We start from the raw sequence: 25,165 nt of genomic DNA on the forward strand, positions 1-25,165 counted from the left end.
AAAAGAGAGGGAAATAGAACCTCTGGCAGTGGAGATGGTGAGGTGGGAAGCCCCCAGGAAGCCATTCCTTTAAAGCTGGGAGTGCTCTAATCTGATTTATGTTTTTAAAAGATTACTGCAGCTTCTTCATGAGAATTGAGATGAGCAGGAGGTGAGAGAAAAGGCCAAATAGGAGACTGTTATCATGCCCTGGCCAGTGACAATGCAGCTTATATCAGGACGATGTGTCAGGCTGTGGCTCTGGGAGCCAGTCACAGAGAGAGTTAGAAGTGTGAAACGTCTCTGTTAGCCCATGAAAATGATTCCCCTCCTAGTCTGGAGGCTGGAGGATGGGCAGGGAGAGGCTTTAGACCATGATGCTGACCTGAAAAAAGAGTGGGAAGCAAGCCAGGTGGGCAGGAGGGCCGCAGCCTGCACTGCAGGTCCGAATTGGTTTTGAAGAACCCAACCCATGGGGAGTTCTGGGGCAAAGACTGCCCATTAGAAGGATCTTCTATTGGAAAGAAGTGTCCAGGTCCTAGTGTTTCCTCTGTGGCTGACTAGTGGCTGCCAGGGGTAAGTGTGGTCTTGGCCTGAAGTGGGTAGGGGAGCGCCAGAGGCCTTCTGCCTTGTTGAGGGAGACCTAGCCTATCCGTGAAGAGATACAGCAGGTGGCTTTGATGAGTGGGAAGCAGGCAGAGTTGACAGGAAATAAAGGAGAGGAGGCAAAGCTGGCTTTCCGAATTTTGGTCTGAGCAATGGGGTGTGGCCATTTACCATCTCAGGGAATGGCTAGGGAGAGCAGGTGAAGTGTGGGCTGGAACCAGGCGTTCCTTTCCAGACTCTCCAGTCAACTGGTTCACCAATCACTAGGGGAAATATCAAATCAGCAGCTGGATCTGTGATTTTCAAGCTGAGGAGTCAGTGCTGGAGATACACTTTGGGACTCCTCAATAAGCAGTTAGGACTGAGGCTGGGGTAGTTCCCCCAGGGAGAGTGAGCAAACAGACAGAGGGAAGGGCTGAGCCCAGGGCCAGGGGCAGGGGCTGAGGGCCTTGCGGGGGAGGAGCAGCCAGGAGGGAGGAGAGTGGGAGGAGAGTCAGGAGTTGGGGGCATCAGGAAGTTGGGGGTGGGTCAGGGTGGGCCTGAGGATAAACCATGTCAATGGTTGAGAAAGGTGAGAACAGAGACATGGGAGCTGGATGTGGCATTGAGGTCACTGGAGACACTGAACAGTGTCAGTGAAATGTGGGAATGGGGCGCCACTGGAAACGTTTTCAAGTTTGTTCTTAAAGAAGGAGGCTGCCCACTCAGGCTGACGGTGGGCTGCTGGTTCTCCTGGAGAGGCACCACAGCTGTGTGTGCTGACCTCCCTCTCTGAGGCCCCCTGACCTTCCTGTGCTGTTGTATCCTGCCCAGCGCCCACGCCCAGCACCCCTGCCCAGCCCCCAAGCCTTCATCCCAGAACACATCATACAGCTTGCTCACCTGGTGTATTTGCGTGGGACACTCTTCCCTAGCTGCTGCCTGCTGGGACTCAGCCAAACACCTGTGGGTGAGGGGGACCCTGGAGGAGGGGCAGAGAGGGGAGCAAAGACTCAGAGGAGGTGGGAGCAGAGGGGTGTCCTCCCTGAGACAAGACAGGAGGTCGAACCCCCTCCTAGTCTTCACCTGAGCAGGCTGGGGCAGCTGTGAGGGTATAAGGGTGGTTTGGAGCCAGTGGACCAGAACTGTCCAGGAGGCGCAGCACTGGGGTGGTTTGTGTAGATGAATTCGGAGACCTGTGCCACTCGGTGGCTTCTGGGACCCTTTTGTGCTGCTCCTCACCTGGTGGAGGAGAACTCTGATGTCTGCGGCTTGGCTACTCCTTGGTGAGACAGGGGCACGGAGGGTCCTGAAAGAGCCAGGGAGACTCAGCGTGCCTCACCACCCCACGGCCCCACATCTCCAGATCCCGCATCAAGGGCTTCCTCCTCCTCCAGACTGGGTTGCTTGGCCCAGCTTCCCCATTCCCAGGAGTCCAGGTGTGCACAGCTGTAGGGCTCTTTGGGATGCAGGACTAGGTCAGCTGTGCTCTGAACTGGGGTCCATCCCAGAGCACGGCCCAGGAGCTATAGGCCAGACTCCCACACCCCCTGCTTTGGGAGGCTCCCAGCAGTTAACATGCCTGGTTGCTCCGCCCAGCAAGCAGAGTGTCACATTCCAGTGTGCTCCAGGCTTCGGCCCCTCTTGCTCAGCAAGCTGGATCTCCGCAGGATGTGTAGGCTTCACCCCTGGGTGAGGTGCCGGCCCCTCTGTGTGGCCAGCATGGTGGGGGTCCTCACCTGTGCCTTCCTTCTCCTGGGTAGCTGGGGGCTCCCAGGTGTCTGGCAGGTGGGCTCCTTGGCAGCAGTAGTGGTGTTCCTGTGCCTCTGGTGCTGAGGGTGGGTCCTGGGGCAGGGTGGAGGACAGCCCTGGGGCAGAGTGGCTGCTCTTTCAGCAGACCCCATTGGAGGAATCTGGGCTTGGGGTCTGGGGTGAAGGGTGCTCGCTGAGTGGAGAGCTGGTTTCTCAGAGGCATTTGGATACTAGTTTGTGCCAGCCCTGTGTGGACTGCTCCTCTCTGCCTCCCCTGCTCACTGGGGTGAGGGCAGCCCAGCCCTCTATGCCCTCTTCCTGTTTCCTTGCTCCATCTCCATTCACCTCTTTTTGTCTTGCAGAGTTTTCTTCAGGCGTTGGAGCCAGAGGAGGCATCCTCCTACTTTGGCCCTGACACTACCTTCAAAGATGCTTGGCCAGGTATCTGCACAGTGGAGGAGTTTGGGGACTTTCCAAGGCTTCTCAACATTGAGCCTGTGGTCTGGGGCTTTTGGTGTATCTCCCCTAGGAGATCAGAGAAGCTGCTGTCACTCCTGTTAATTAACTCCCTTACTTCCTGCCAAGTTGATAAGGCTGTTCTGGGTGTGCTGGCCCCCTGGGTTCTGGCCCGGGATTCTGTTAAACATCTCAAGGGAACAGCCACTCACTGGCTGCCCGTCCTGCCCTGTGGCCTCTGTCGGGCTGGCTGATCTCCAGGCACTTTGTGGCTTATGGCCCTGGCTGTAAATATTTATTCCTACTGTGGGAAAGAGGATAGGCCCTGGGTCAGGCACTCTTTAAAGCTAGTGGGTTTCGCTATGATGAGGCTGTCCCTTGGCTCCCTGGCCTCGTGGACTTTTCCAGAATGCCAGGCCTTCTTCCTTCCCCAGCAGGGCCATTAGTGATTTTGATCAAGAGGCTGGTGAGAGCCAGAGGCAGCCAGCTAGTGGTCTGGGGAAGAGAATCAGAGGATGTAGCATTTGCACCCGACCCTCTGTGGTCTGCCAGACATGCACACTGACTGGGGCCACACTGAGGCCATGATGGGGCACTGGGCTGGGAACTTGTGTGTCTGTGTGTCTCAGGCCACAGATCCTTCCAGCTCTGCCCCCCTGGAAGGCCGGGAGAACATTGCCTGGGGTCCTGAGCCCTCAGAGCTCCCTGGGGGAAGAGTACAGTAAGGGCAGTTGGGCCTTGCCTCCCATAGAGGCTCCCCCCTTTGTTTGCTTTCCTGCCAGAGTTCTTGGCATTACTCATGAAAACCTGTGCCCAGATGGGGGGCTCCAGGACACAGGGCAGAAGCTTGGGGCTTTGTACAGAGCTACAAAGCAGGGGGAAGTCTTGCCTTGCTGGGCTGATCTGAAGGACCATAGCCTGGTGGCCCCTCCTAGGCCTTGACCTTTTGCAGGCCCTCAGCACCCAGTCACTAATGAGATGCTGGTTCTCAGGTGGGGTGAACACTCTTGACTTCAGAAGGCCATCCTCCCAAAACCTGCCAGCTTCTGTCCTGTTAACTTGCCAGTACCTGCTTTCTAGAACCTCTACCTTCAGTGTTCTGCTCCCGTCCAGGCCATCCCTCCTCCCCTGGCCTCCAGAGATGGAGGCGGGCTGTAGTGGGCACCCTGCACCTGGAGCTGATGGTGGCTGTGGGCCCTGATGTCTACCAGGCTCACCAAGAGGACACGGAACGCTATGTGCTCACCAACCTCAACATTGTGAGTGCCGTGGCAGGGACTGGCCCCTAGGGTTGGCACTGGCCCCCATAGGGTGATGGTTCACTCAAGGTCTCTAGCAGGGCTGTGGGCTGTGCTCATGAATCTCTGGACACAGTGCCCCTGGGCCAGTGGGTTCAACTCAGGTCTGCAGGCTTGGGGTGCAGGGCTTGGGAGAGGGGAGGTATGTGGTCTGCTGCTTCCGTCCTCCTCTCCCTCCCCAGTTCCCTGGAGTGGAGGTGGGTGAGGTCCCAGAACCACTCTAAGCTCAGCGCTAACACCCACCCTTTCACTATCTGGATTCTTTCACCCAGGCTACCCTCCAGCCTGGCCTCTTCCCCAGGGTCCATTTGACCAAGGGAAGTTCAGCCAATCCTGCCCCAGCTAGCAGGGGTCTGCAGGCTGCCCATGCTCCCTCTGCACCCAACTCTGCCCTCTCTCAGTCCTTTTATCCCCTACTGGGGGCACAGGGCAGATGGACCAGTCCGACATCTAAACAGATGCTGCTGGCAAAGGACATGGCATCTTCCTGCTTTGTGGGTACCCAAAACTATTGCCTGCTCTTCACTTGGGAGGTTGGGGTGAGGGTGGCTGGGGAGCACTATTCCACTAACCATCATGTCAGAGAGAGAACAGCCTGCAAGGGCAGAGATGGCTCCAGCACCTTAGCTATCAAGTGAGGAGGCACATGGCATGCCCCGGGCTGTGAGGTGTGTCCACAAAGATTGAGGGGCTGATACAACTCAGGTCACGTTCATCAACCATGGTACAAAGCAGCCAGACAGGATGAGAAGGAAATTGCAAAGTTCATTCACTGGTGGCCAGGCACGGTGGCTCAGGGAGGCCAAGACAGGTGGATCACTTGAGCTCAGGGATTCAAGACTAGCCTGAGCGAGAGCGAGACCCTGTCTCTACTTCAAACAGAAAAACTAGCTGGGTACTGTGGTGGCGCCTGTAGTCTCTCCTACTTGGGAGGTGACAGAGCAAGATCTGTGTCAAAAAAAAAAATTAATTCACTGAAAGTTAAAAAACAATTTGGCTAACTGAATTTTAGAAACATTTAGGAGATTAGTGTCAGCTGGTGGCTCTGGGCCTGGGTTGATCTGCTCTAGGGAGGGGAGTGGCGAAAGAAAAGCTGGTGGTGGTGAGGCCAGCAGTACCACCTGTCGGTAAGTTGTCCTGGAGGGTGTACCTGGTCCCAGCCACAGGCAGCTCCCCCTAGAATGTGGGGTACCTAGTGCCACTTTGTCCCGAGCCTCAGGTCTGGTCACCTATTTTGGATAAAAGGAAAAATTCCCTTTGTCCCACTCCCTGGTCTTGGAGCCTGGAGCCTTCTGCCCTGGCTGTCCCTGTGTTCTCCGAGCCCCCGTTCTGTAGGGAGCCTAGGTCTCACGTGGCTCCTCCCATGCAGTCTCTCTGTCCCAGTCCCAAGTAGGACAGGGCTGCTTAGGTTTTCTGGTAACAGCCCCAGAGGGGGACGTTTTCTCTTCTCATTGAGAAACATTTCCTCTAAGTCATTTGAAAGCTATTGTTTTCAAGCTTTGGGGTCCCCCCTCATTCTCAGATGCTGGAACTCAGTGCTCCAGCCCATGCTCCTGGTCCTGTCTGGCTGTGGTGGTCGTGGCCCTGTCATCACTGGCAGCCACCTGTGCCAAGTACTTCACATCTACCTTGGGCCTCAGTCTGCTGATAACCAGGAAAGTCTTTATCTCCATTTGACAGATGAGGAAACAGGCTCGGAGGCCAATTAGCAGAATGCTGAGAGGACAGTGAGAAAGTGGCAGAGTGGATTTGAACCCAGGGCAGCCGATGCCAGCATCCTCTTATTTCGGTACCACATGTTATTTAGAGGACAGGCTGGTGCACCCCAAGCCGAATAGAGTGTTCCGGGCAGAGGGATGGACTGGAAGAAACGAGGGAGAATACTTCTTAGAGAAGTACTCAGTGCACATTTCAGCCCAGTGACGATCGCGCGTGCTCACACCCTCTTGTTTGGGGTTTCTTCTTTTTCTTTTTTTTCTTTTCTATTATCATTATTATTATTATTTGAGACAGAGCCTCAAGCTGTTGCCCTGGGTAGAGTACTATGGCATCACAGCTCATAGCAACCTCCAACTCCTGGGCTCAAGTGATTCTCTTGCCTCTGCCTTCCAAGTAGCTGGGACTACAGGTGCCTGCCATAATGCCCAGCTATATTTTTGCAGCCGTCATTGTTGTTTGGTGGGCCCGGGCTGGATTTGAACCCGCCAGCTCAGGTGTATGTGGCTGGCATCTTGGCTGCTTGAGCCACAGGCGTCTCTTTTTCTTATTTTTGAAAGAGTCTCACTCTGTTGCCCAGGCTAGAGTGCTGTGGCATCAGCCTAGCTTACAGCAACCTCAAACTCCTGAGCTGAAGAAATCCTGCCTCAGCCTCTCAAGACGTGGGACTACAGGTGCCTGCCATGATGCCCAGCTATGGGGCTATGTTAGCTTCCCCTGAGCCACGAGCTAGGGAGGACCAGCAGCACACCTGACCGTCCGTGGCTGGCTCTCTACCCAATGACTAGCATTTTGGGTGGCTCCTCCACATGCTGAAGGAGCGTCCTGTCCAGCCCACCCACTGGGGGCCCCTGGAAATCAGCAGCAGCCTGGGGCTGGCCATGCCCCAGACAGGTTGCCTTTGTCTGTTTGTCCTTCCACAGGGGTCAGAACTGCTGAGGGACCCGTCCTTGGGGACTCAGTTCCAAATGCACTTGGTGAAGATGGTGATCCTGAGGGAGCCCCAGGTAGGCTTGGAGCTGGATTTCAGCACTTCACGGAGAGCTGAAACCTAGAGTCCTCACTCTGTTTGTCCTCACTAACCTCTTCCCCTGGCTGCCCTGGAGCTACCTGGGTCATGGCAGGGCTACAGCCTTCGGTCCACCTGGGTTTTATTTTGCTTTATTTTGAGATAGAGTCTCACTTTGCCACCCTTGGTAGAGTGCCATGGTGTCATAGCTCACAGCAACCTCAAACTCTTGGGCTCAAGAGATTCTCTTGCCTCAGCCTCCCAATGCTGTCTTGGTGCCCACCGCAACACCCAGCTATTTTTAGAGACAGGATCTCACTCTTGCTCAGACTGATCTCGAACCTGTGAGTTCAAGGAATAATCAGCATGGGCTTTAATCAGCATGGCTTTCAGGCTGTCCTTCCTTGAGTCTCAGTTTCCTCGTCTGTAACCTGGGATTGTAATCAGATTCTTATAAGTTCTCTCTGAAAAATGTATCAACGGCAGTCAGTACTGCGCTTGGCACGGGTCCCCCAAACACAAGCTCTGTTATTGGACCCCAGGACGCCCCCAACATCACAGCCAACATCACCTCATCACTGAGGAGTGTCTGTGAGTGGAGCCGGACGATCAACCCTGAGGATGACAGGGCCCTCGGGCATGGGCATGCTGACCTGGTCCTCTACATCACCAGGTATCAGGCGGTCTGTCCAATAGTGGCACCTACCCTCTGCAAAGCTGACCTTTGCACCACTCAGGTGACTTTCTTCTCTCACTGAGGTTTGACCTGGAGTTGCCTAATGGTGACCGGCAGGTGCGGGGAGTCACCCAGCTGGGGGGTGTCTGCTCCCACTCCTGGAGCTGCCTTATCACCGAGGACACTGGCTTTGACTTGGGGGTCACCATTGCTCATGAGATTGGGCACAGGTATGTAGCTGCCCTGGGCCCCAGGATTGGGGCAGGCAAGGCCTCTTGCAGAGCCTGATAGAGGAGCCTGCACCTCGACCCCAGTGGAGTATGAAGGGCATGTGGGGGTTAGGACAGGGCATCTGATCCTTTTTGATTGCTGAATAATTAAAAGAAACTTCCCGCCTTCCAGAAAACAAGCAAAAGAAACAGCAATTAGAAAATGCTTTTTGTAGATCTCAAATCCCACTACTTAGAGACACATTTTTAATTTGTTTTCTTTACATGCACACATTCAATTTTTTATTTGTAAAATCAAGATTATATTGTACATTGCTTTGTTACCTGCCCTATAATGTGACAATATATCCCAAACATTTCCTTAGGTCTTCCACATTATTCAGTATGCCCATAATTTATTTATCTCCTCTTGTCAGGTGTCTAGGTTTTTTCCAAATTTTTCCTGTTATGAACATTACGAATTCTTGTGGGCAAATCTTTGCTCCTATTTTCATTTACTAGAGTAGTGGGTTTCTTTTCTTTTTGATTTTTTGTGTTTTAATTATGAAAATAATATCCAATTGCAGTAAGAATTCAAACAATACAAAGACTTTTTTTTTAAGATACTTTTATTTTATTTATTTGTTTATTTATTTTTGAGACAGAGTTTCACACTGTTGCCTTGGGTAGAGTGCCGTGGTGTCACAGCTCATAGTGACCTCAAACTCTTTGGCTTAAGAGATTCTTTTGCTTCAGCCTCCCAAGTAGCTGGGACTATAAGGGCCCACAACCCAGCTATTTTTTGCTGCAGTTGCAGTTGTCATTGTCATTTGGCCTGGGCCGGGCTTGAACCCGTCTCCTTTGGTGTATGTGGCTGGCGCTATAACCACTGTGCTATGGGCGCCGAGGCTTTTTTTTTTTTTTGGAGACAGAATCTCACTATGTTATCCTCGGTAGAGTGTCATGGTGTCACAGCTCACAGCAACCTCAAACTCTTGGGCTTAAGGGATTCTCTTGCCTCAGCCTCCCAAGGTAACTGGGACTACAGGCACCCGCCACAACATCGGGCTATTTTTTTGGTTGTAGTTGCCATTGTTGTTTGGCAGGCCTGGGCTGGATTTGAACCTGCTAGCTCAGGTATATGTGGCTGGTGCCCTAGCTGCTGAGCTACAGGCGCTGAGCCCAGAGTACAAAGTCTTCTGAAGTAAAAAGTGAAAGCGTTCATCCTGCTGCCCACCAAGCCTTCTGCACTGCACATAGGAATCCCAGGGGGTACCTGGCAATAGGAGATCCCGGGCTCCCATCTCAATAGCAGCCCCCTCTAAATTCTGCTGGGGACTAAAAAGCTCCCTTTTCAGTGTGAAACCATTGCCTTACCGCCTAGGAATGGAAATGGTGGCCAAGCGCAGGCACATGTCCTCCAACCCCGTGGATTGTCACACACTGAATACACTGGTGTAAATTGCCCTTGGAGCAAGACATCTGCCATCAGCGGCTCCTCCTGCCCCCAAGACATACAACACCCTGTACTGATTGGGCTTCAGCGTTTAAAAAGCCTTTTTATATTAATTATCCAAAAGAGGTAGAAAACATCCTGCCAGGCCAGCACAACTCCCCAGCGGGAAACTGAGGCAGGAGTCTGCGACTTGCTCCACGTGGCGCGCCCCGTTAGCTCAGGGGTCGATCCAGTGGGAAAACTCGCCAGTCTGCGAGTCCAGGGCACCCCCAACCCTGGCCACCCCTCAGCGCCGCCTCCCGCTGCAGCTTGGGCCTGGAGCACGATGGCGCGCCTGGCAGCGACTGCGGCCCCGGCGGCCACGTAATGGCGTCCAATGGCTCAGCGGGCGCCCACGGGGGCCTAGCCTGGTCCGCCTGCAGCCGTCGGCAGCTGCAGCACCTGCTCAGGTAGCGCCGCGGGGTGCCTGGTCCGCCGCCCCGCCGGTCCCCCCGCGGCCCTCTCCACTCCGCGCGCCCCACAGTCTGTCCTTCACTCCAACCCTGCGCCCGCTGCTCCGTCTTCCACCCTGCTCCACCCTTCCACCCCACCCTTCCTTGCGCCCACCGCCACCACCTCTCCCTTCGCCCACCCCTCCCTTCACTTTCTCCGTCCATTCCCAAACCACAGCCTGCGCCCACCCCCTCAATTATCTCCTGCTTCCCTGCCCGGATTCCTCCATCCCACTCGGTTCCTGCTCCCACCCTTTAATTCTTCCCTACTCGGTGCCCCGCCATCCACTTCCACTCTCCCCGCAGACCTATCCCTCCAGCCCTCCCCACTCCTTACATCGACTACCCCATTCCCTTCTCTGCCTTCTGAGTTCCCCCTCATCGGCTCCATCCCCTCGGATTCGCCCCTCCGTCAGCTTGGCACCCACCTCCACCCGGTCCCGCCCACAGGAGGCCACGCCCCCCGCCCCCACCCTCGCGTTCACGGCTCCATTCCGCCTGCACGCGGTGTCAGTGCGCGGCGTGAGCCCCTGCTTTGTCTTAGCGCAGGACGGGCGCGCTGCCTGTGGGACCCTCCCCGGACTGAGCCCACGGTGCTCCGGGCGGAGGCGCAGCCTGGCCTCTACTACAGTGCCGATGAGCAGTGCCAGGTCGCCTTCGGGCCCGCGGCTGTGGCCTGCACCTTTGCCAGGGAGGACCTTGTGAGTCTGTCTGCAGCACGGGATGGCCATCTGCTCAGTCGCGCTGCCCAGATACCAAGTGCCAGGGGTGGCAGAGGCACAGCTAGGGTGACTTGGTTTAATGCTGTTCCTCATAGTTTGAACAAAAGCCTCCACGTTTTTGTTTGATTGGGCGCCAGAAGTTATAATATGCAGCTGGCCCTTGTAGGGCCTCTGCTCATGGACTCCTGGTTGAGTGAGGACACCAACCCTAACTAGGAACCAAGGACTTCTCACCATCAGGGCCACTGTTAGTATGGCCTTCTCCCTGGAGGCTTTTTTTTTTTTTTTAGACAGAGTCTGACTTACCTCTAACTCTTGGGCTTAAGTGATTCTCTTGCCTTAGCCTCCCAAGTAGCTGAGACTACAGGTGCCCACCACAACGCCCGGCTATGATTTGGTTGTAGTTGTCATTGTTGTTTGGCAGGCCCTGGTTGGGTTTGAACCTACCAGCTCCGTTGCATGTGGCTGGCGCCCTAGCTGCTGAACTATAGGCGCCGAGCCAAAACCATACTTTTAGGGAAAGGTCTGGTCAGAGTCCCTGTTCCCAACAGATGGATGAGTCAGCCACCAGCACCCATGGAGCAGCAAATTGGCCTTGTCAGTGTGTCCTGTGGTCTGGGAGAGACAATTAGGACTGGATGATGACAGGCCCTGGGGGCTCTGAGCTGGCCACCTGTCCCCCCTTTTAGGACGTGTGCCAGGCTCTCTCTTGCCACACAGACCCTCTGGACCGAAGCAGCTGCAGCCGACTCCTCATTCCTCTCCTGGATGGGACAGAGTGTGGTGTGGAGAAGGTCAGAGCAGAGAGTGGGCTCTGTTGAGAGAGTGTGCACGCATGTGTGTGGGCGTTGCACACTCTCGCATCTTCCCTGCATCTTCCCACCGGCACCTCCAGCCAGGCTGCCCTATTCCTGGGGTAAGAGTAGCTAGGAAGCAAGGGGCAGGTCAGAGAAACCTGGAGCTGTTCCTGGTGACTCAGGTCAGGTCCAGAGAGGGGGCAGAAGGATGCCCCCGGCCTGATTGAACGCTCACCCCATCCTCTGAGGTGCCGGGAAGGCAGGAGTGCTCTAGGTTGACAGGAACCTGCTCTGAGTCTGCCAGGACAGGTGGGAGGTTGGACGCTGCCTGCTGGACCCAGCACTGCTGCTCTTGGCCTCCTCACTGCTCCTCTCAGTGTTAACTGAACACCAGTTCCTGGACACCCTGCTGTGCCTTGTTCCCTTCTCCCCAGCCCTGGAACTAGCTAGACATTGTGTTGTCACTCCCATTCTGCAGAGAGGGTTTTTTGCAAGTGACAGTGTGGCCTGAGCCTTCCTTGCCTGGATGTCTACCTGTGCTGCCTTCCTGCCTCACTCTAGTCCTGGGCAGGTGTCCCTTCCCTCTGACTCAACCTGGCCAGACCTTCCCTCTGTCCCTTGGGTGGGTGGTCTGACCTCTTCTCCTTAGCACTTGTTCTTAAGGAGACTGAGTCTTGTGGGGTGCTTGTGTGCATGGAAACGCATGTAGATGTGGAGTTCCAAGGGGTGCAATCCCTCTGGGGGGGCCTTGTGAATATGGGGTTCCTCAGTGGGTGAGTCCCTTATATGCTGGGGTCCTTGTGTGTTTGGGGGTTCCCTATAGGTGGGGGTCCCTATGTCTTGAGAGGGTACCTGTCTGTGCAGGGGTCCTCATGTGTACTGGGGTTCCCTATGGGTGGGATCCCTATGCCTTGAGGGGGGTCCCTGTGTGTGCTGGGGTCCTCACATGTACTGGGAGTCCCTATGGGTGGAGTCCCCAGTGAGTTGACAGGTCCCTGAGGGTGGGAGACAACGCTGTCCTTGCCTTACAGTGGTGCTCGAAGGGCCGCTGCCTCTCCTTGGAGGAGCTGGCCCGGGTGGCGGTGCATGGGCGCTGGTCTAGCTGGGGCCCCCTAAGTTCTTGCTCCCGCTCCTGTGGAGGAGGTGTTGTCAAACGAAGGCGGTGGTGCAATAACCCCAGGTACTGTTCAGAGGGGTGCTATTTAGGAGGGTGGCTGCACCCTATTGCCTGGTTGGGGCAGTGGTCACCTTATACCCTCCCATCCTGTGGGCATTCACAGACCTGCCTTTGGGGGGCGTGCGTGCGTTGGTGCCGACCTGCAGGCAGAGATGTGCAACACCCAGGTAGGCTGGCTTCCTGGGGGGGTGGGTTGGGTTGGGCGGGAGGGAGGAGCAGCTGGCAGTCCTGGGTCCTGGAAGAGCCAAAGGGCCAGGATGACTTACACCAGAGATGTGTCCCTTTTAATGGAGACATTGAGACCACAGCGTGTAAACTGTGATGGTCCTACTGAGGACAGCAGTGTCCTCCTCCTTCCCTGAGTGTGGTCTCTCCTTCCAGAGCACGGCTCTGAGGCACTGTGCCCAATGGGAGAACTGTGCTTGATTATTTATACATTAAGGTGAAATTCACATTGCATAAAATCAACCATTTTCAAGTGGGTGACTCAGAAGCATTTAGTATTTTCACAATATTGTCTATCTACCACTTCTGTCTAATTCTAAACATTTCCATCACTCCAAAGTAAAACCAAAGCAGGTAAGCAGCCACCCCTCACCCCCCACCCACCCCCTGGTAACTGTCAATCTACTCTCTGGCCAGTCCCCATGCCTATGATCCCAGCACTCTGGGAGGCTGAAGTGGGAGGATCCCTTGAGCTCAGGAGTTTAAGACCAGGCTCTGCAAGAGGGAGATCCCATCCCTACTAAAGATAGAAAAACTAGCTGGGCATCGTGGCAGGTGCCTGTATTCCCTGCTACTGGGGAGGCTGAGGTAGGAAGATCACTTGAGTCCAGGAGTTGGAAATTGCTGTGAGCCAGACTGAGGCCCCTGTACTCTAGCCTGGGCTACAGAGACTCTGTCTCAAAAACAAACAAACAAAATCTACTATCTGTCTCTGAGGATTTACCTAGTTGGGATATTTCGTGTGGGTGAAACCAGCCTTTGTCCTGGCTTTATTCATACGGTGTATTCATGGTTTTCCCACGTTGTAGCAGGTGGCTGTGCCTGATTCTTGTTTGTGGGTGAATGATGTCCCATTGTGTGGACAGACCCAATTCTGTCTGTCCTCTGCCAATAGACATTTGGGCTGCTTCTACCTCTTAGCTACCAAGAGGATGTACTATACTAAAAGGTGTGCAAATAGTTGCTATGAACATGTATGTGTTTGAGTCCCGTTTGAGTCCCTGGCAATACACCCTGAAGTGGAATTGTTGGATCATATCATATAGTAATGATTTAAGTTTTTAAGGAAATAACAAACCATTTTCCACAGTATCTGAGCTATTTTGCATTTCCACCAGCAACACACAAGGTTTCTGATTTCTCCACTAACCCTCCCCAACACTTATTTTTCTTTTCTTTGAGAAAGAGTCCCACTTAGTCACCCTTGGTAGAGTACTGTGGCATCATAGTTCACAGCAACCTCAAAGTCTAGGGTTCAAGTAATCCTCTTGCCTCAACCTCCCGAGTAGGTGGGACTACAGGCACCTGCCACAACACCTGGCTATTTTTTTTAGAGATGGGCTCTCCCTCTTGCTCAGGCTGGTCTCAAACTCGTGAGCTTGGGCAATCCACCCACCTCAATCTCCCAAGTGCTGGGATTACAGGCATGAACCACTGCACTCAGCCACCTTCTTCTTTTTTTGTGACAGAGTCTCACTATGTTGCCCTTGGTAGAGTGTCACAGCATCACAGCTCACAGCAACCTTAAGCTCTTGGGCTTGAGCAATTCTCTTGCCTCAGCCTCCCGAGTAGCTGGGACTACAGGTGCCTACCACAACGCCCAGCTGTTTTTTACAACAAAAACAGTTGTAGTTGCCATTGTCATTTAGCAGGCACAGGCCAGGTTTGAACCCGCCAGCCCCCGTGTATTTGGCCAGTGCCCTAGCCGCTGAGCTTATAGGCACTGAGGCAGGTCTCAAACTCTTGAGCTGAGGTCATTCCCCCCACCCCATCTTAGTCTCCCAAAGTGCTAGGATGACAAGTGTGAGCCACTGCGCCCAGACTGTTTTTCATTTTTTGACCCTGGCCATCCCCATGGTGTGAAATGGTAGAATGCTTATTTTCTACCTTGAATTAAAATCTCCCTCCTGCTTTGGGTGGCCCTGGGTGTGGGTTTGGCCCTGGTTTTGGACAGTTCTGCATATGATGAGATCCTCCCTGTCCTCCCCCTCCAGGTAAACACCCAAGACCTCCCTAGACCTCAAGGGGAGGGTTTTTGACTGGGGCATGGGGTGGCAGGAATTCCTTGAGGGCCACAATGGCTGAGGTCTCTATCCAGCAGGTCAAGTCCAACTATTTTGCCTCTGGTGCCTGCTTGGCCACTCAGCTCAGGACAAAGCTGTCTACCCCTGACTATGCACACCCACATAGTAAATATTTATGATAATCCCAGTTTCCCAAGTTCAGGCCTGGAAACCCTTCCAGACTTTCTTTTTTATCACTGCCCTACATCCTTTACAAATTCCTTTTTTTTTTTTTGAGACGAGCCTCAAGCTGTCCCCCTGGGTAGAGTGCCGTGGCTCACAGCTCACAGCAACCTCCAACTCCTGGGCGCAAGCGAGTCTCCTGCCTCAGCCTCCCAAGTAGTTGGAACCACAGGCACCCGCCACAACGCTTGGCTATTTTTTTGGTTGCAGCCATCATTGTTGTTTGGTGGGCCCGAGCTGGATTCGAACCTACCACCTTAGGTGTATGTGGCTAGTGCCTTAGCCACTTGAGCCACAGGTGCCAAGCCCCTTTACAAATTCTTTGGTGTTTTCATGCCAGCAGAGAGAGGTCGGCTCTCTTATTACCCCAGCTCATGGTGGAGAACCCCTGTGCTTCAGGCTTGCCATGCTATCTCCCAGTGACAAGGACCCTCTGCCCTTGAGCCCCTCCTGTGCCTGTCCTCTGCCTCTTTCTGGCCAGGCCTGCGATAAGACTCAGCTGGAGTTCATGTCTGAGCAGTGTGCGGAGACGGATGACCAGCCGCTGCACCTCTCACCGGGCAGCAGGTCTTTCTACCGCTGGGGCGCTGCGGCCCAGCACAGTCAAGGTGGGGCCTGTGGTGCATGGGGTTGGGAGGCCTGGGGGAGCCAGGCCCATGAGGCCCTCGGGCAGGCTGAGCTGCTAGGGGGCTGCCCATCACTCTGGTGCTGGTCAGAGCAGAGCTTGGACTCAAGCTCTGGTGTCCCACAGACCATGAATGGTCCACTGTCATGGCAGTGAGGTCCCATGGGTGAAAGGGACATGATAGCAGTGTCTCCTTTCTGGGTAGCTGGAAGAATGTAGGCAGATAATGGAGGCAAAATGCTGAGGGCGTTCCTTGGCTTGTAATTCAGTAATATTAGTTATTAGGTTGTTATTATGATTATTCCCTAGGAGGCAGGAAAGGGATGGTTGGGGAATAGAATCCATTGCCCCAAATGCAAAGGACTGAAGGGGGCTGGTGGGTGTGAGGGCCCATCTGGGTCAGGCCTGGCAGGACCAGCTGAGCAGGCCCTTCCTGGGGTCTTCCCAGTCCTCCCTGCCTATTTTCCTGGCTTCAGGAGCTCTTGTCCACTCTGTCCTCTCAGGGGACGCTCAGTGCAGACACATGTGCCGGGCCCTTGGGGAGAGCTTCATTGTAAGGCGTGGAGATAGCTTCATGGATGGAACTCGGTGTGTGCCCCCCAGCCCACAGGAGGACAGGACACTGAGCCTGTGTGTGTCGGGAAGCTGCCGGGTAGGCATGCATGGACAGCAGAAGTGGCCCCAAGGCCTATCTTTCTTATCTGAAGGCTCCTAGGGCGGTCTGGGAGTGCTGGCCCCAACAGAGCTGCAGCAGGGTCTGCTGGTGTATGGAGCAGGGAGAATGGCCGGCCTCTGTGTCAGTGGGTTAAGGGCGGCCCTGCACCCTGGGCGAGTCATCAGAGCTCCCTCAGCTCGCTTCCTGTGTGGAAGTCGTGTGTTGCAGAATTGTCGCCAGTTGGTTGTGTATGTCCCAGAGCCTCTGAGCTGGCAGGGCTGGGGTGCCACGGAGGCCAGCATTTCTTAGAGACATGGCCCTGCCCTCCCTCTGCACAGACATTTGGCTGTGATGGCAGGATGGACTCGCAGCAGATGTGGGACGTGTGCCAGGTGTGTGGAGGCGACAACAGCACCTGCAGCCCACAGAATGGTTCTTTCACAGATGGGAGAGCCAAAGGTAGGGGCCTTCCTTGGGTAGAGGACTGGGCCACCCAGAGCCTTGGGCAGGGCTGCTCAGCTGGTCTCAGCCTCTGCTTCCTCCTCACTGCCCCCATCCGTAGCAGGCTAATTTTGGGGATGGGGCCACTGCTGGGAAATGTGAGGCCTCAGTAACAGTCGCTCCCTGTGGCCATGATGCAGAAAGAACAAGGACCCTATGCAGTTTGTGCAGGCTAAGCCTCCTCCCCACCTCAGCATGCTCCAGCAGGGACTCGTAGACCAGAGGGATGCCACACAGAAAACTCTTGACTTTGATTATTTATAAGAAGTTGGAAATCATTTTCAGATGCCAGTGCTCTGATGGTCAGCAAAGGACTCGAGCCCTGCCCCCTTCTGGTGCACCCCACTGTGAACCTCAGCAAGGCTGTGGAGCCCTCGCAGGTGGCCTTCCAGCCTGATTTGGTTGCCCCAGTGACAGGGACTTCACTGGCACTGGCTGCAGCCCCATGGCATTGTTAGCTTTCCCCTGTCCAGTTGCAGGGAGCTCCCTGGGGGTGTGACATGGTGACTGTGAGGCCCATGAATCCCTCCTTTGCCTCTTCCTAGAATATGTCACATTTCTGACAGTCACTCCCAACCTGACCAGTGTGTACATTGCCAACCACAGACCTCTCTTCTCGCACTTGGGTGAGTTAACTGGAGGATGTCATCCACCAGCATGAGCCAGACTATAAAGGGGGCATAGGCCCCAGGGTGACCTCACTTCTCATCCCAACTGTAAATTCAAGGCATTCTCCAGACCCCTGCAGGTGTGTAATTGACTTGGAAGACTCCCAGGACTCACTGGGAGCTGTCACACCACGGTCATGCTTAGTCCAGGCAAGGATGCAGGTTAAAACCTTCCGAGGGAAGAGGTGCCTAGGGCAGTGACTGAGAGGAGTCCGAGCATGCAGCCTCCCAGTCTCAGGCACGTGGCAGCCTTTCAGCATCAGAGGGTGGCCACAAACACAGAGTACCACCAGCCCAGGATGGTCACCCAGGTTGTATTCCATAGACATGATTGACTGATTGATTGATAGATGGCTCACATGCCCAATCTCAGCCACTAAGTGACCCAAAGGCCCTTCCCTGAGTCATGAAGTCAGTCTTCTGGCAGGACCAGCCCCACCCAAAGCTTTGGCATGGCCAACCCCTCTGGTATGACTTGTGTTCCTTCTCAGAGGCCAATAGCAAGGACCAGATGTCTCTTTGGGCAAGGCCACGGTGGGTCTGTACTTCTAGAGCAGTCGTCCTCAAACTACAGCCCATGGGCCACATGCAGCCCGCCTAGGACATTTATCTGGCCTGCTGGGTACTTTTGCTGCTGCTGCCTGTCCTGCTTAGCAGCCGACTTGTCCCGGGGCCCAAAGTCCGTCCCTCCAATGGTCTGAGGGACAGTGAACTGGCCCCCTGTTTAAAAAGTTTGAGGACCCCTACTCTAGAGCGTACCTGCCCCTGACCTTTGGGTCTTTGGTTGGGGACGCTTGCCTGGGGGTCCTGTCAGTTCTGTGTGTCTGTTCTGCATATGGTGGGGGAACAGGTCGTAGCACTCGCTGGCTTCTGGAAAGAGGCTCAGGGCCCCAGCTTGGGGAATTCTTTTGGGGTCAGATTCTCAGGAGGGGCGGGAGCCCTGGGGAGGAGAGTCACTGACCTGTCCATGGGGATTCTGTCCTATCTGCAGAAGGCCCTCCTTGCCTGGCCCTGTTGTCAGCTCCACCTCTGCCTTAGTCTGGGGCCTCCTCTATGAAAGGGTGGCCCTGGCTTCCTGCAGGTGTGAGGGGGTCGGTGCTCCCGTCCATGGACTAAGGGCCTGTTCCCTGCAGCGGTAAAGGTCGGAGGCCGCTATGTCGTGGCTGGGAAGGCAAGCATCTCCCCCAGCACCATCTTCCCCTCCCTCCTGGAGGACAGCAGAGTTGAGTACAGGGTGGCCCTCACCGAGGACCGGCTGCCCCGCCTTGAGGAGATCCATATCCGGGGACCCCTCCAGGAGGCCGTGGAAATCCAGGTCACCAGAAGGGCCTGGGGGCTGGGAGGGGCACCCTCCTGGTGCCTGTGACTGTTCATTTGTCTATCTCTTCATTCACTGACTTATTCATTCATTCAGAGGTCACTTAAGGGTCATTCATTCAGGGTCACTTACACACGGACAGTGGGCTCTGTGATGGGAAAACTGCTGCGATGAGCCTCCCAGGTTGCAGGGTCCCGTAGATGAACAGAAAATGGGGCCTGTGCCCAGTGTCTGCGGGAGAAGGCCCTGGGAGTGTGAGAGTGGGTAAGAGGGAGGCCCTAGGGAGCAGGGCTTGTGATGGGTGAGGGGCCTGGAAGGGTCCTACCTTGGCAGGCTGTGCACAGAGTAATGAGTAGATGCCTGTGCTTAGGGTGCAGGGGCAGTCCTGGCGCAGAAGAAGCTTGGGTGGATGTTGGCTCTCGCTGTTTCTCAACTGGGTGTGTCCTCAGTGACATGGACCACCTGTGTGTGTCTGCATCTATGTGTCCCCACCCATTTGGAGGGGTGGACAGGGATTGTGCAGGCTGAGATAGCCCTGAGCACCTCTCCAGGGGTCCTAGGCTCCAAGGCCCCTACCAACTCTGCTCTAGCAGTGCCCTCTGCCCCCAGCTGGCAGAGGCAATTGGGCCCCAAAGTGGGCAGGCCAGGCTAGGGCAGGCCCCTGCCTTCCCATCAGGCTCAGCCCACCCTCCTCTCTGTGCCTGGAACACTGCCCAGATGTGGCTGCCATGTGGCTCTGCCTGTGTCCTCTGTAGTGCATGTCAGAGACCTGGGCCCCTCTTAGACCTGCTGAATCAGGACTCCCCATGGGGGGCTAAGAAGCCCTATTTTAAGCAACAGAGGCCTGTGGTGGGTGGCCAGATGTGGACATCTTGGAGGCGGGTTTTGAATGTCACCTCTTGCTGGGCTTTGGCCTTCCTTGCCCCTTTCTTGGGCTGGCATTGGCCACAGCACCCAGTTACCTTCCCGTAGCAGAAATAGGACCAAGCGCCTGATGAAACCTGGTGCTCTCAGGGCCAAGCCCAGGGCTCCAGCCAGCTGGATCACCCCTGCCTCCTGCCTCTGCCCTTTGCTCTCATAGATCACCTCCTGACTTCCACTGCAACTTGTCCCTGTTAGGGATGCTTCTCCATGCTCCCCAAATACCCTACCCACCTAACTGACAAATTGTTTGGTAATTACCTGTCCTGCACCCACCCCAGCCTACCAAGAACTCCTTGAGGCTCAGTGTCTTGTCCACTGTGCCGTCCCCAGAGCCCAGTACAGGTCAGTGTTGGTGATTCTTTGTTGGACAAAAGAATACAGAGATGGAGGAAGGAAAGCCTGGAGGCTTCCGGGGGGTGGTGGGGGTGGCTGTGACAGTGACCCTCAGGGAGCCCCCTAGACAAGCCCAGAGTTCTCCATCTGTTTATACAGGTTTATAGAAAATACAGTGAGGAGTATGGTGACCTCACCCGCCCGGACATCGCCTTCTCCTACTTCCAGCCTAAGCCACAGCAGGGCTGGGTGTGGGCTGCCGTGCACGGGCCCTGCTCGGTGAGCTGTGGGGCAGGTGAGGCCTGGGGAAGGCTAGCCTGTAGCATGGCTTGCCCTTGCATGGAGGTGGCCTAGCCCTCCCTCGCCCCTCCCAGGTCTGCGCTGGGTAACGTACAGCTGTCTGGACCAGGCCAGGAAGGAGCAGGTGGAGGCGGTCTTGTGCCAAGGGAGCCCGCAGCCACCAGCGTGGTCAGTGGCCTGTGTCAGTGAGCCCTGCCCCCCATAGTAAGTGTGATGCTGTTTTTGTGGCTCCCAGGTGGACAGTGTCAGCTGGGGCCACTGGACTGTAGGGTGAGGTTGTGGGGTCAGACTACAGTGGCCCACATGCGACCCTGGGCCCCCGTTCTCCTTTCTTGTCCATAGCAGACAGAGCAGCTGAGGCCTAATGCAGCCTCAGAATCCTCAGCACAGCACTGCAGGCAGCTTCCTTGCCCAGGCCATCCCCCCTCCCTCCCGCCGTGGTGCAGGACCCTGTGGTCACCTGGGTGCAGGCAGGGGGTAGGGGACCCTGTCCCACTGTACCCTGGGCACTGGGCACAGTGCCTGGTCATGAGCAGAGTACTGTTGAGTGGAAACCCAAAGGCTAATGAATGAAGCAGTTAATCCAGCCCTGCTTCTGGGGGAGACCCTGGGCTTTGCTTCTTTGTGGGGCCCTCCTTGGGCTCCAGGACACTGGGGAGCAGATCTGCTGCCTCCCTCCTCTAGGAGCTGGGCTGCACTGGCAGCTGGGTGGCAGCAGTATGGCCTGATGACGGTCCTGGGTTGTCCTCAGTGGGAAGATATCAGACCCTGGCCCGTGTGTGTCAGCCAGCGGAGCGGGCCTGGCCTCAAAGAACATGACGTGTGTGCAGAGGCGGGATGGCTTGGAGGCTCCAGCGACTGCAGGGCCCAGTTCCATAGGAGAGAAGACACCTGTTTTTGAGGTGAGTGTTCTGGGCATGAGGGTGACTGGGTCCTTCCTTCCCTGGCAGTGAGAAGGGGGCCCCAGCCGCCACTGTCCTCCAGGCCAGAGTGAAGACAGCATGCTTGTGCAGGCTGTTGTCTGAGGGCCCCTGTCAGAGGGCAAACTTAGAGACAGTGCTCCTGGGATGCTCCCTTCCCCCTGCAAGCCCGGCCAATGGGATACAGACCCTGCTGGAAGCCTCTGAGGAAGAGCTTAATTCAGCTGCTGCTGAAAGAAATGCTGCCATGCTCTTGCCTGGTCTGGGGCTCAGGGCAGAGTGGCCTTGCTCCTAGGCCAGGGTGCTGGCTAGCCCTCACCCTGCACAGCTGGTGGGTATGGCATGGCTGGCCTCCTGATCACTGCTCTCAGCCCCAGCCCACAGGGGCAGGGGGATACTCATGCCAATGAGGAGCCTGCACAGGCCATGGTGGGGCATGTGGTGAGGACATCCACTGGGGCCCAGGAGTCGAGTCCTCTGACACTTCCTGCTCTTTCCTGTTAAGATCAGGAGATAGGGTGTGGGGCGCTCAGAGGTCTGGAGGCATCCCCAGCCCACTCCCTGCTCTCCTCCCACAGCCAGCTGCCAGCTCTCCAGGGAAAGAGGCCTTCTCCCCAGCGAGTGATGCCAGACAAGGGGCTCATGCTACACACGTGTGGACCCCTCTGGTGGGGCCGTGCTCCGTTTCCTGTGGGCGAGGTGAGGGCCGTCATTCTTTGTCAACTCTCTTATCTACATGCATTTTGCCTAGTTCTAAAAAGCATTCACAGACATAAGAGCATGAGATAACACACAAGGAGTCTGGCAACCACGTTACATGTGGCTGGTGATTGGCTGAAAAGATAGGATGACATGGTAACATTGGGCAGGGCTGGCACCAAGGGACCATTCCTCATGGCCCAGCAGGGCTGTGGTAGGTGGCCCCAAACTGACCACTGAAGCAGAGAAACCACATTAGCTTTAATATACATGGTGTCCTTTTGTTTCTCCAATTTTGTTTTTTGAGGTACAGTGTTACTCTGTCACCCTAGAGTGCCGTGGCATCACCCTAGCTTACTGCAGCCTCAAACTCCTGGGCTCAAGCGATCCTCCTTCAGCCTCCCGAGTAGTTGGGATTACACCCGCCACATTTTAGCTGTCGTGAGCATGGCTGTACAAGTGCCTGTTTGCCTTCCTGCTTTCGGTTTTGTTCAGTCAGCATTCTCAGCTCGATAATTCTCTGGGGTCTACCCCCAGAGATGCCCTTGTGGTAGCTCTGTGCGGTGTCCGAGGTGCTGCTGGCTCCTTTCTGCAGCGGCTGCTCCACTTCGTGCCCCACCTCCGCACACAGGGCTCCCGTCTCCAGGTCCCCGCTGCCCTGCTGCTCCCTGTGGTTTTGATGGCAGCATCCTCATGGCAGCTTTGAGAAGATGCAGTGTTCACTGACATCTGCCTACTTGCTCAGCAAAGCTTCAACCTCTTTAGAACAAAAACCAGAAAGATTTTTTGTGAGGCTGCTTCTCAAGGAGAGAGTTGAGGAAACTGGCCTTAACCATGTCTTTATTGAGCACGGTAGAAGATCTTCATGTAGTGATTCCTGTAATGCCTCTCAGTCAACAGCAGCTACCTCTTCTCCAGCACCTGCTGCATGCCAGACTCCTCGTACCCCTCATAAAATCTTTCTCCTCGTACCCACACACCCTACCGGCTAGCTACAGCTTTCCAGAATGCCAGGCCTGTGGTTGGCTGAGCCCGCCCCTTAGGGTGTGGGTGTCCCTGCTTCCTCCCTGCAGGCCTGATGGAGCTGTGGTTCCTGTGCACGGACTCTGCCCTCAGGGTACCTGTGGAGGAGGTGCTGTGTGACCTAGCAGGGAAGCCTGGGAGCCGGTGGATGGTCTGCCAGGCTGACCCGTGCCCTGCCCAGTGAGTGAGGGCAGCGAGACTAGGCAAAGGAGGGAGTCGGACCAGGGGGAGAGCCTTCTAAGGGGCACTGGCCTTCTCCCTGCAAGTGGGAGACTCAGGCCTCAGCACCGTGCCTGCAGGGTGGGGGGGTGCCACTGGCTGTGTGTTGCCCTGTCCCTCTGCCTCACTCTAAGTGCTGGCCAGTGGCCCAGCCCAGCTCCCCTTCCCAAGGAGACGGGTGGTCCTAGGTCTGTGTCCTGGCTCAGCTCTCACCTTCAAGCCCACCCTCCTGACCCTGTGTCCTCACCTGCAGGAGTGGGTCAGATTGATTCCCCCAGAAGGCCGTGAGCACAACGGGTTCAGTGAGGTGACCCTGCGACAGGACATCTGGGGTGTTGTGGGCCATGTGGCTTATGGGATATTTACTCACAACCTTCTCTCTACCAAGCGCCTGTGCCCAGGCTCTGTTCCAGAGCTAGCAGGCCCAGCAGAGGACAGTCTGGCTCCTGGAGCTGACCCCAGGGCAGAGTGGAGATGGACAATTGTTAGACAGATAGCGGAGTGCAGTTTGACTGGTGGTATTTGGAGCGATGGAGGGTGGTGTTGTTGGCAGTGTGGCTAGAGACAGCTCTGAGGGCCCTCAGCCCCCTGACCCCCCGCTGCCTTTCTGACACAACATCTGCTGTTTGCCCCCAGCTTCCCTTTCTGCAAATGGATTCATCTGAATGTCCTTTGTCCTCTGTGCTGAGCCTCTCAGTAGGGACAGAAGTGGGACCTGCAGGGGGAGCCCTTCCTCTGGCCTTTCCTGCCTCCTGTCTCTTGGTGGTCTCGGGAAATGAGGGGAAACCTGGGTCTTCTGGGTTCCCAGGCCCCAGGGCTGTTTGGCCTCCCTGACTCTGGTTTGTGTCAGGTGGCGGTACAAGCTGGCAGCCTGCAGTGTGAGCTGTGGGGGTGGGGTCGTGAGGAGGACCCTGTATTGTGCCCGGGCCCAGGGGGAGGATGGTGCAGAAGAGATCCTGCCGGACACCCAGTGCCAGGGGTTGCCTCGCCCAGAGCCCCAGGAGGCCTGCAGCCTGGAGCCCTGCCCACCCAGGTGAGTCAGCAAGTGGCATGACAGGAGAGGCCCTCCTGGGGTGGCCAACACCAGGCCAGGAACTGTGGGGACCAAGGGGCAGCTCAGTGGCCCAGGGAAGGGCCTATAGGGAATAGGACCACCGGCTGGCCGGCTGTGCTTGTGGGGGGCTGGGGGCCCAAGGTGGCAGCAGTGACCGGAGCCTGAGGGTGTGAATGCCATCTATCCCACGGGGGAGAGGGGAGGGATGGCAGTCAGGGACACAGTCATGGCTGGGACACAGGCAAACTAGTGCTCAAGCCTGTGGGGCCCAGCAAGTAGGTCAGATCCTATAAGTGTTTCCTGGATTCTTTTTGTAGTCTTGCATTTTAAGAAATGCTTTTCTATAGCATACAGAAATGTCCAGAAAAGGATGTGACAGACACCCATGTTTCACTGCCCAAATTTAATAGATAGCACCATATTGCCAAATCCACCATTATCGATAAGAGTCCATTTAAATTTAAACACTTAACTCATGTGTGATTTATTTGGAGTGGGTGGCAGAGTTGGTACATCATCTTCCCAAACTCTGCATCAGCAGCATTTGTTGAATAACCTGCTTCCCTGGGACGGGTTCTTTGTCATATCCTAAACTCTGACATGTGTCAGAATTTATTTCTAGGCTTTCTACCAGATTCTGTTTTTTAATCCTAGCTATTCTCTTCCTCACATCAAATTGCTTTACATTTTGTAGCTCAATAATGCATTTAACATCCAGAGCACAAGCACGTCTCACTTCTCTACTTATGCTAAGCCCTTGGCTATGCACCCCATTGTTTTTCCACATCTTATTTGTTTATTATTTTCTTTCTTTCTTTCTTTCTTTCTTTCTTTCTTTCTTTCTTTCTTTCTTTCTTTCTTTCTTTCTTTCTTTATTGAGACAGAGTCTTACTTTGTGGCCCTCAGTAGAGTGTTGTGGCATCATAGCTCACAGCAACCTTCAACGCTTTGGCTTAAGAGATTCTCTTGCCTCAGCCTTCCAAGTAGCTGGGACTACAGGTGCCCACCACAAACAATGCCTGGCTTTTTTTTTTTTTGGTAGAGACGGGTTTTCACTCTGGCTCAGGCCAGTCTTGAACCTCTGAGCTCAGGGCAATCCACCCGCCTCAGCCTCCAAGAGTGCTAGGATTAC

General features: G+C 55.3%; 1 protein-coding gene across 1 annotated transcript in view; it reads left to right on the forward strand.

The window, feature by feature from the left end:
• The first annotated feature begins 2,218 nt into the window (after nt 1–2,218).
• The window catches only part of ADAMTS13 (ADAM metallopeptidase with thrombospondin type 1 motif 13), a 29,160-nt gene continuing 6,213 nt past the window's right edge, over nt 2,219–25,165 (forward strand). Inside the window, exons 1-22 of the mRNA XM_023516105.1 lie at nt 2,219–2,352; nt 2,679–2,757; nt 3,886–4,031; nt 6,710–6,793; nt 7,338–7,468; nt 7,555–7,701; nt 9,445–9,585; nt 10,172–10,328; nt 11,039–11,143; nt 12,178–12,326; nt 12,427–12,490; nt 15,276–15,402; nt 15,923–16,071; nt 16,413–16,533; nt 17,121–17,201; nt 18,377–18,558; nt 19,978–20,113; nt 20,193–20,322; nt 20,870–21,020; nt 21,617–21,737; nt 22,811–22,940; nt 23,830–24,012. Coding sequence (XP_023371873.1) covers nt 2,236–2,352; nt 2,679–2,757; nt 3,886–4,031; nt 6,710–6,793; nt 7,338–7,468; nt 7,555–7,701; nt 9,445–9,585; nt 10,172–10,328; nt 11,039–11,143; nt 12,178–12,326; nt 12,427–12,490; nt 15,276–15,402; nt 15,923–16,071; nt 16,413–16,533; nt 17,121–17,201; nt 18,377–18,558; nt 19,978–20,113; nt 20,193–20,322; nt 20,870–21,020; nt 21,617–21,737; nt 22,811–22,940; nt 23,830–24,012 — 2,831 coding nt within the window. The 5' untranslated portion in view covers nt 2,219–2,235. The remainder of the gene's footprint in view (nt 2,353–2,678; nt 2,758–3,885; nt 4,032–6,709; nt 6,794–7,337; nt 7,469–7,554; nt 7,702–9,444; nt 9,586–10,171; nt 10,329–11,038; nt 11,144–12,177; nt 12,327–12,426; nt 12,491–15,275; nt 15,403–15,922; nt 16,072–16,412; nt 16,534–17,120; nt 17,202–18,376; nt 18,559–19,977; nt 20,114–20,192; nt 20,323–20,869; nt 21,021–21,616; nt 21,738–22,810; nt 22,941–23,829; nt 24,013–25,165) is intronic.

This window comes from Otolemur garnettii, unplaced genomic scaffold, assembly GCF_000181295.1.
Source record: "Otolemur garnettii isolate 467f Iridium unplaced genomic scaffold, OtoGar3 scaffold00087, whole genome shotgun sequence".
Taxonomy (NCBI): Eukaryota; Metazoa; Chordata; class Mammalia; order Primates; family Galagidae; genus Otolemur; species Otolemur garnettii.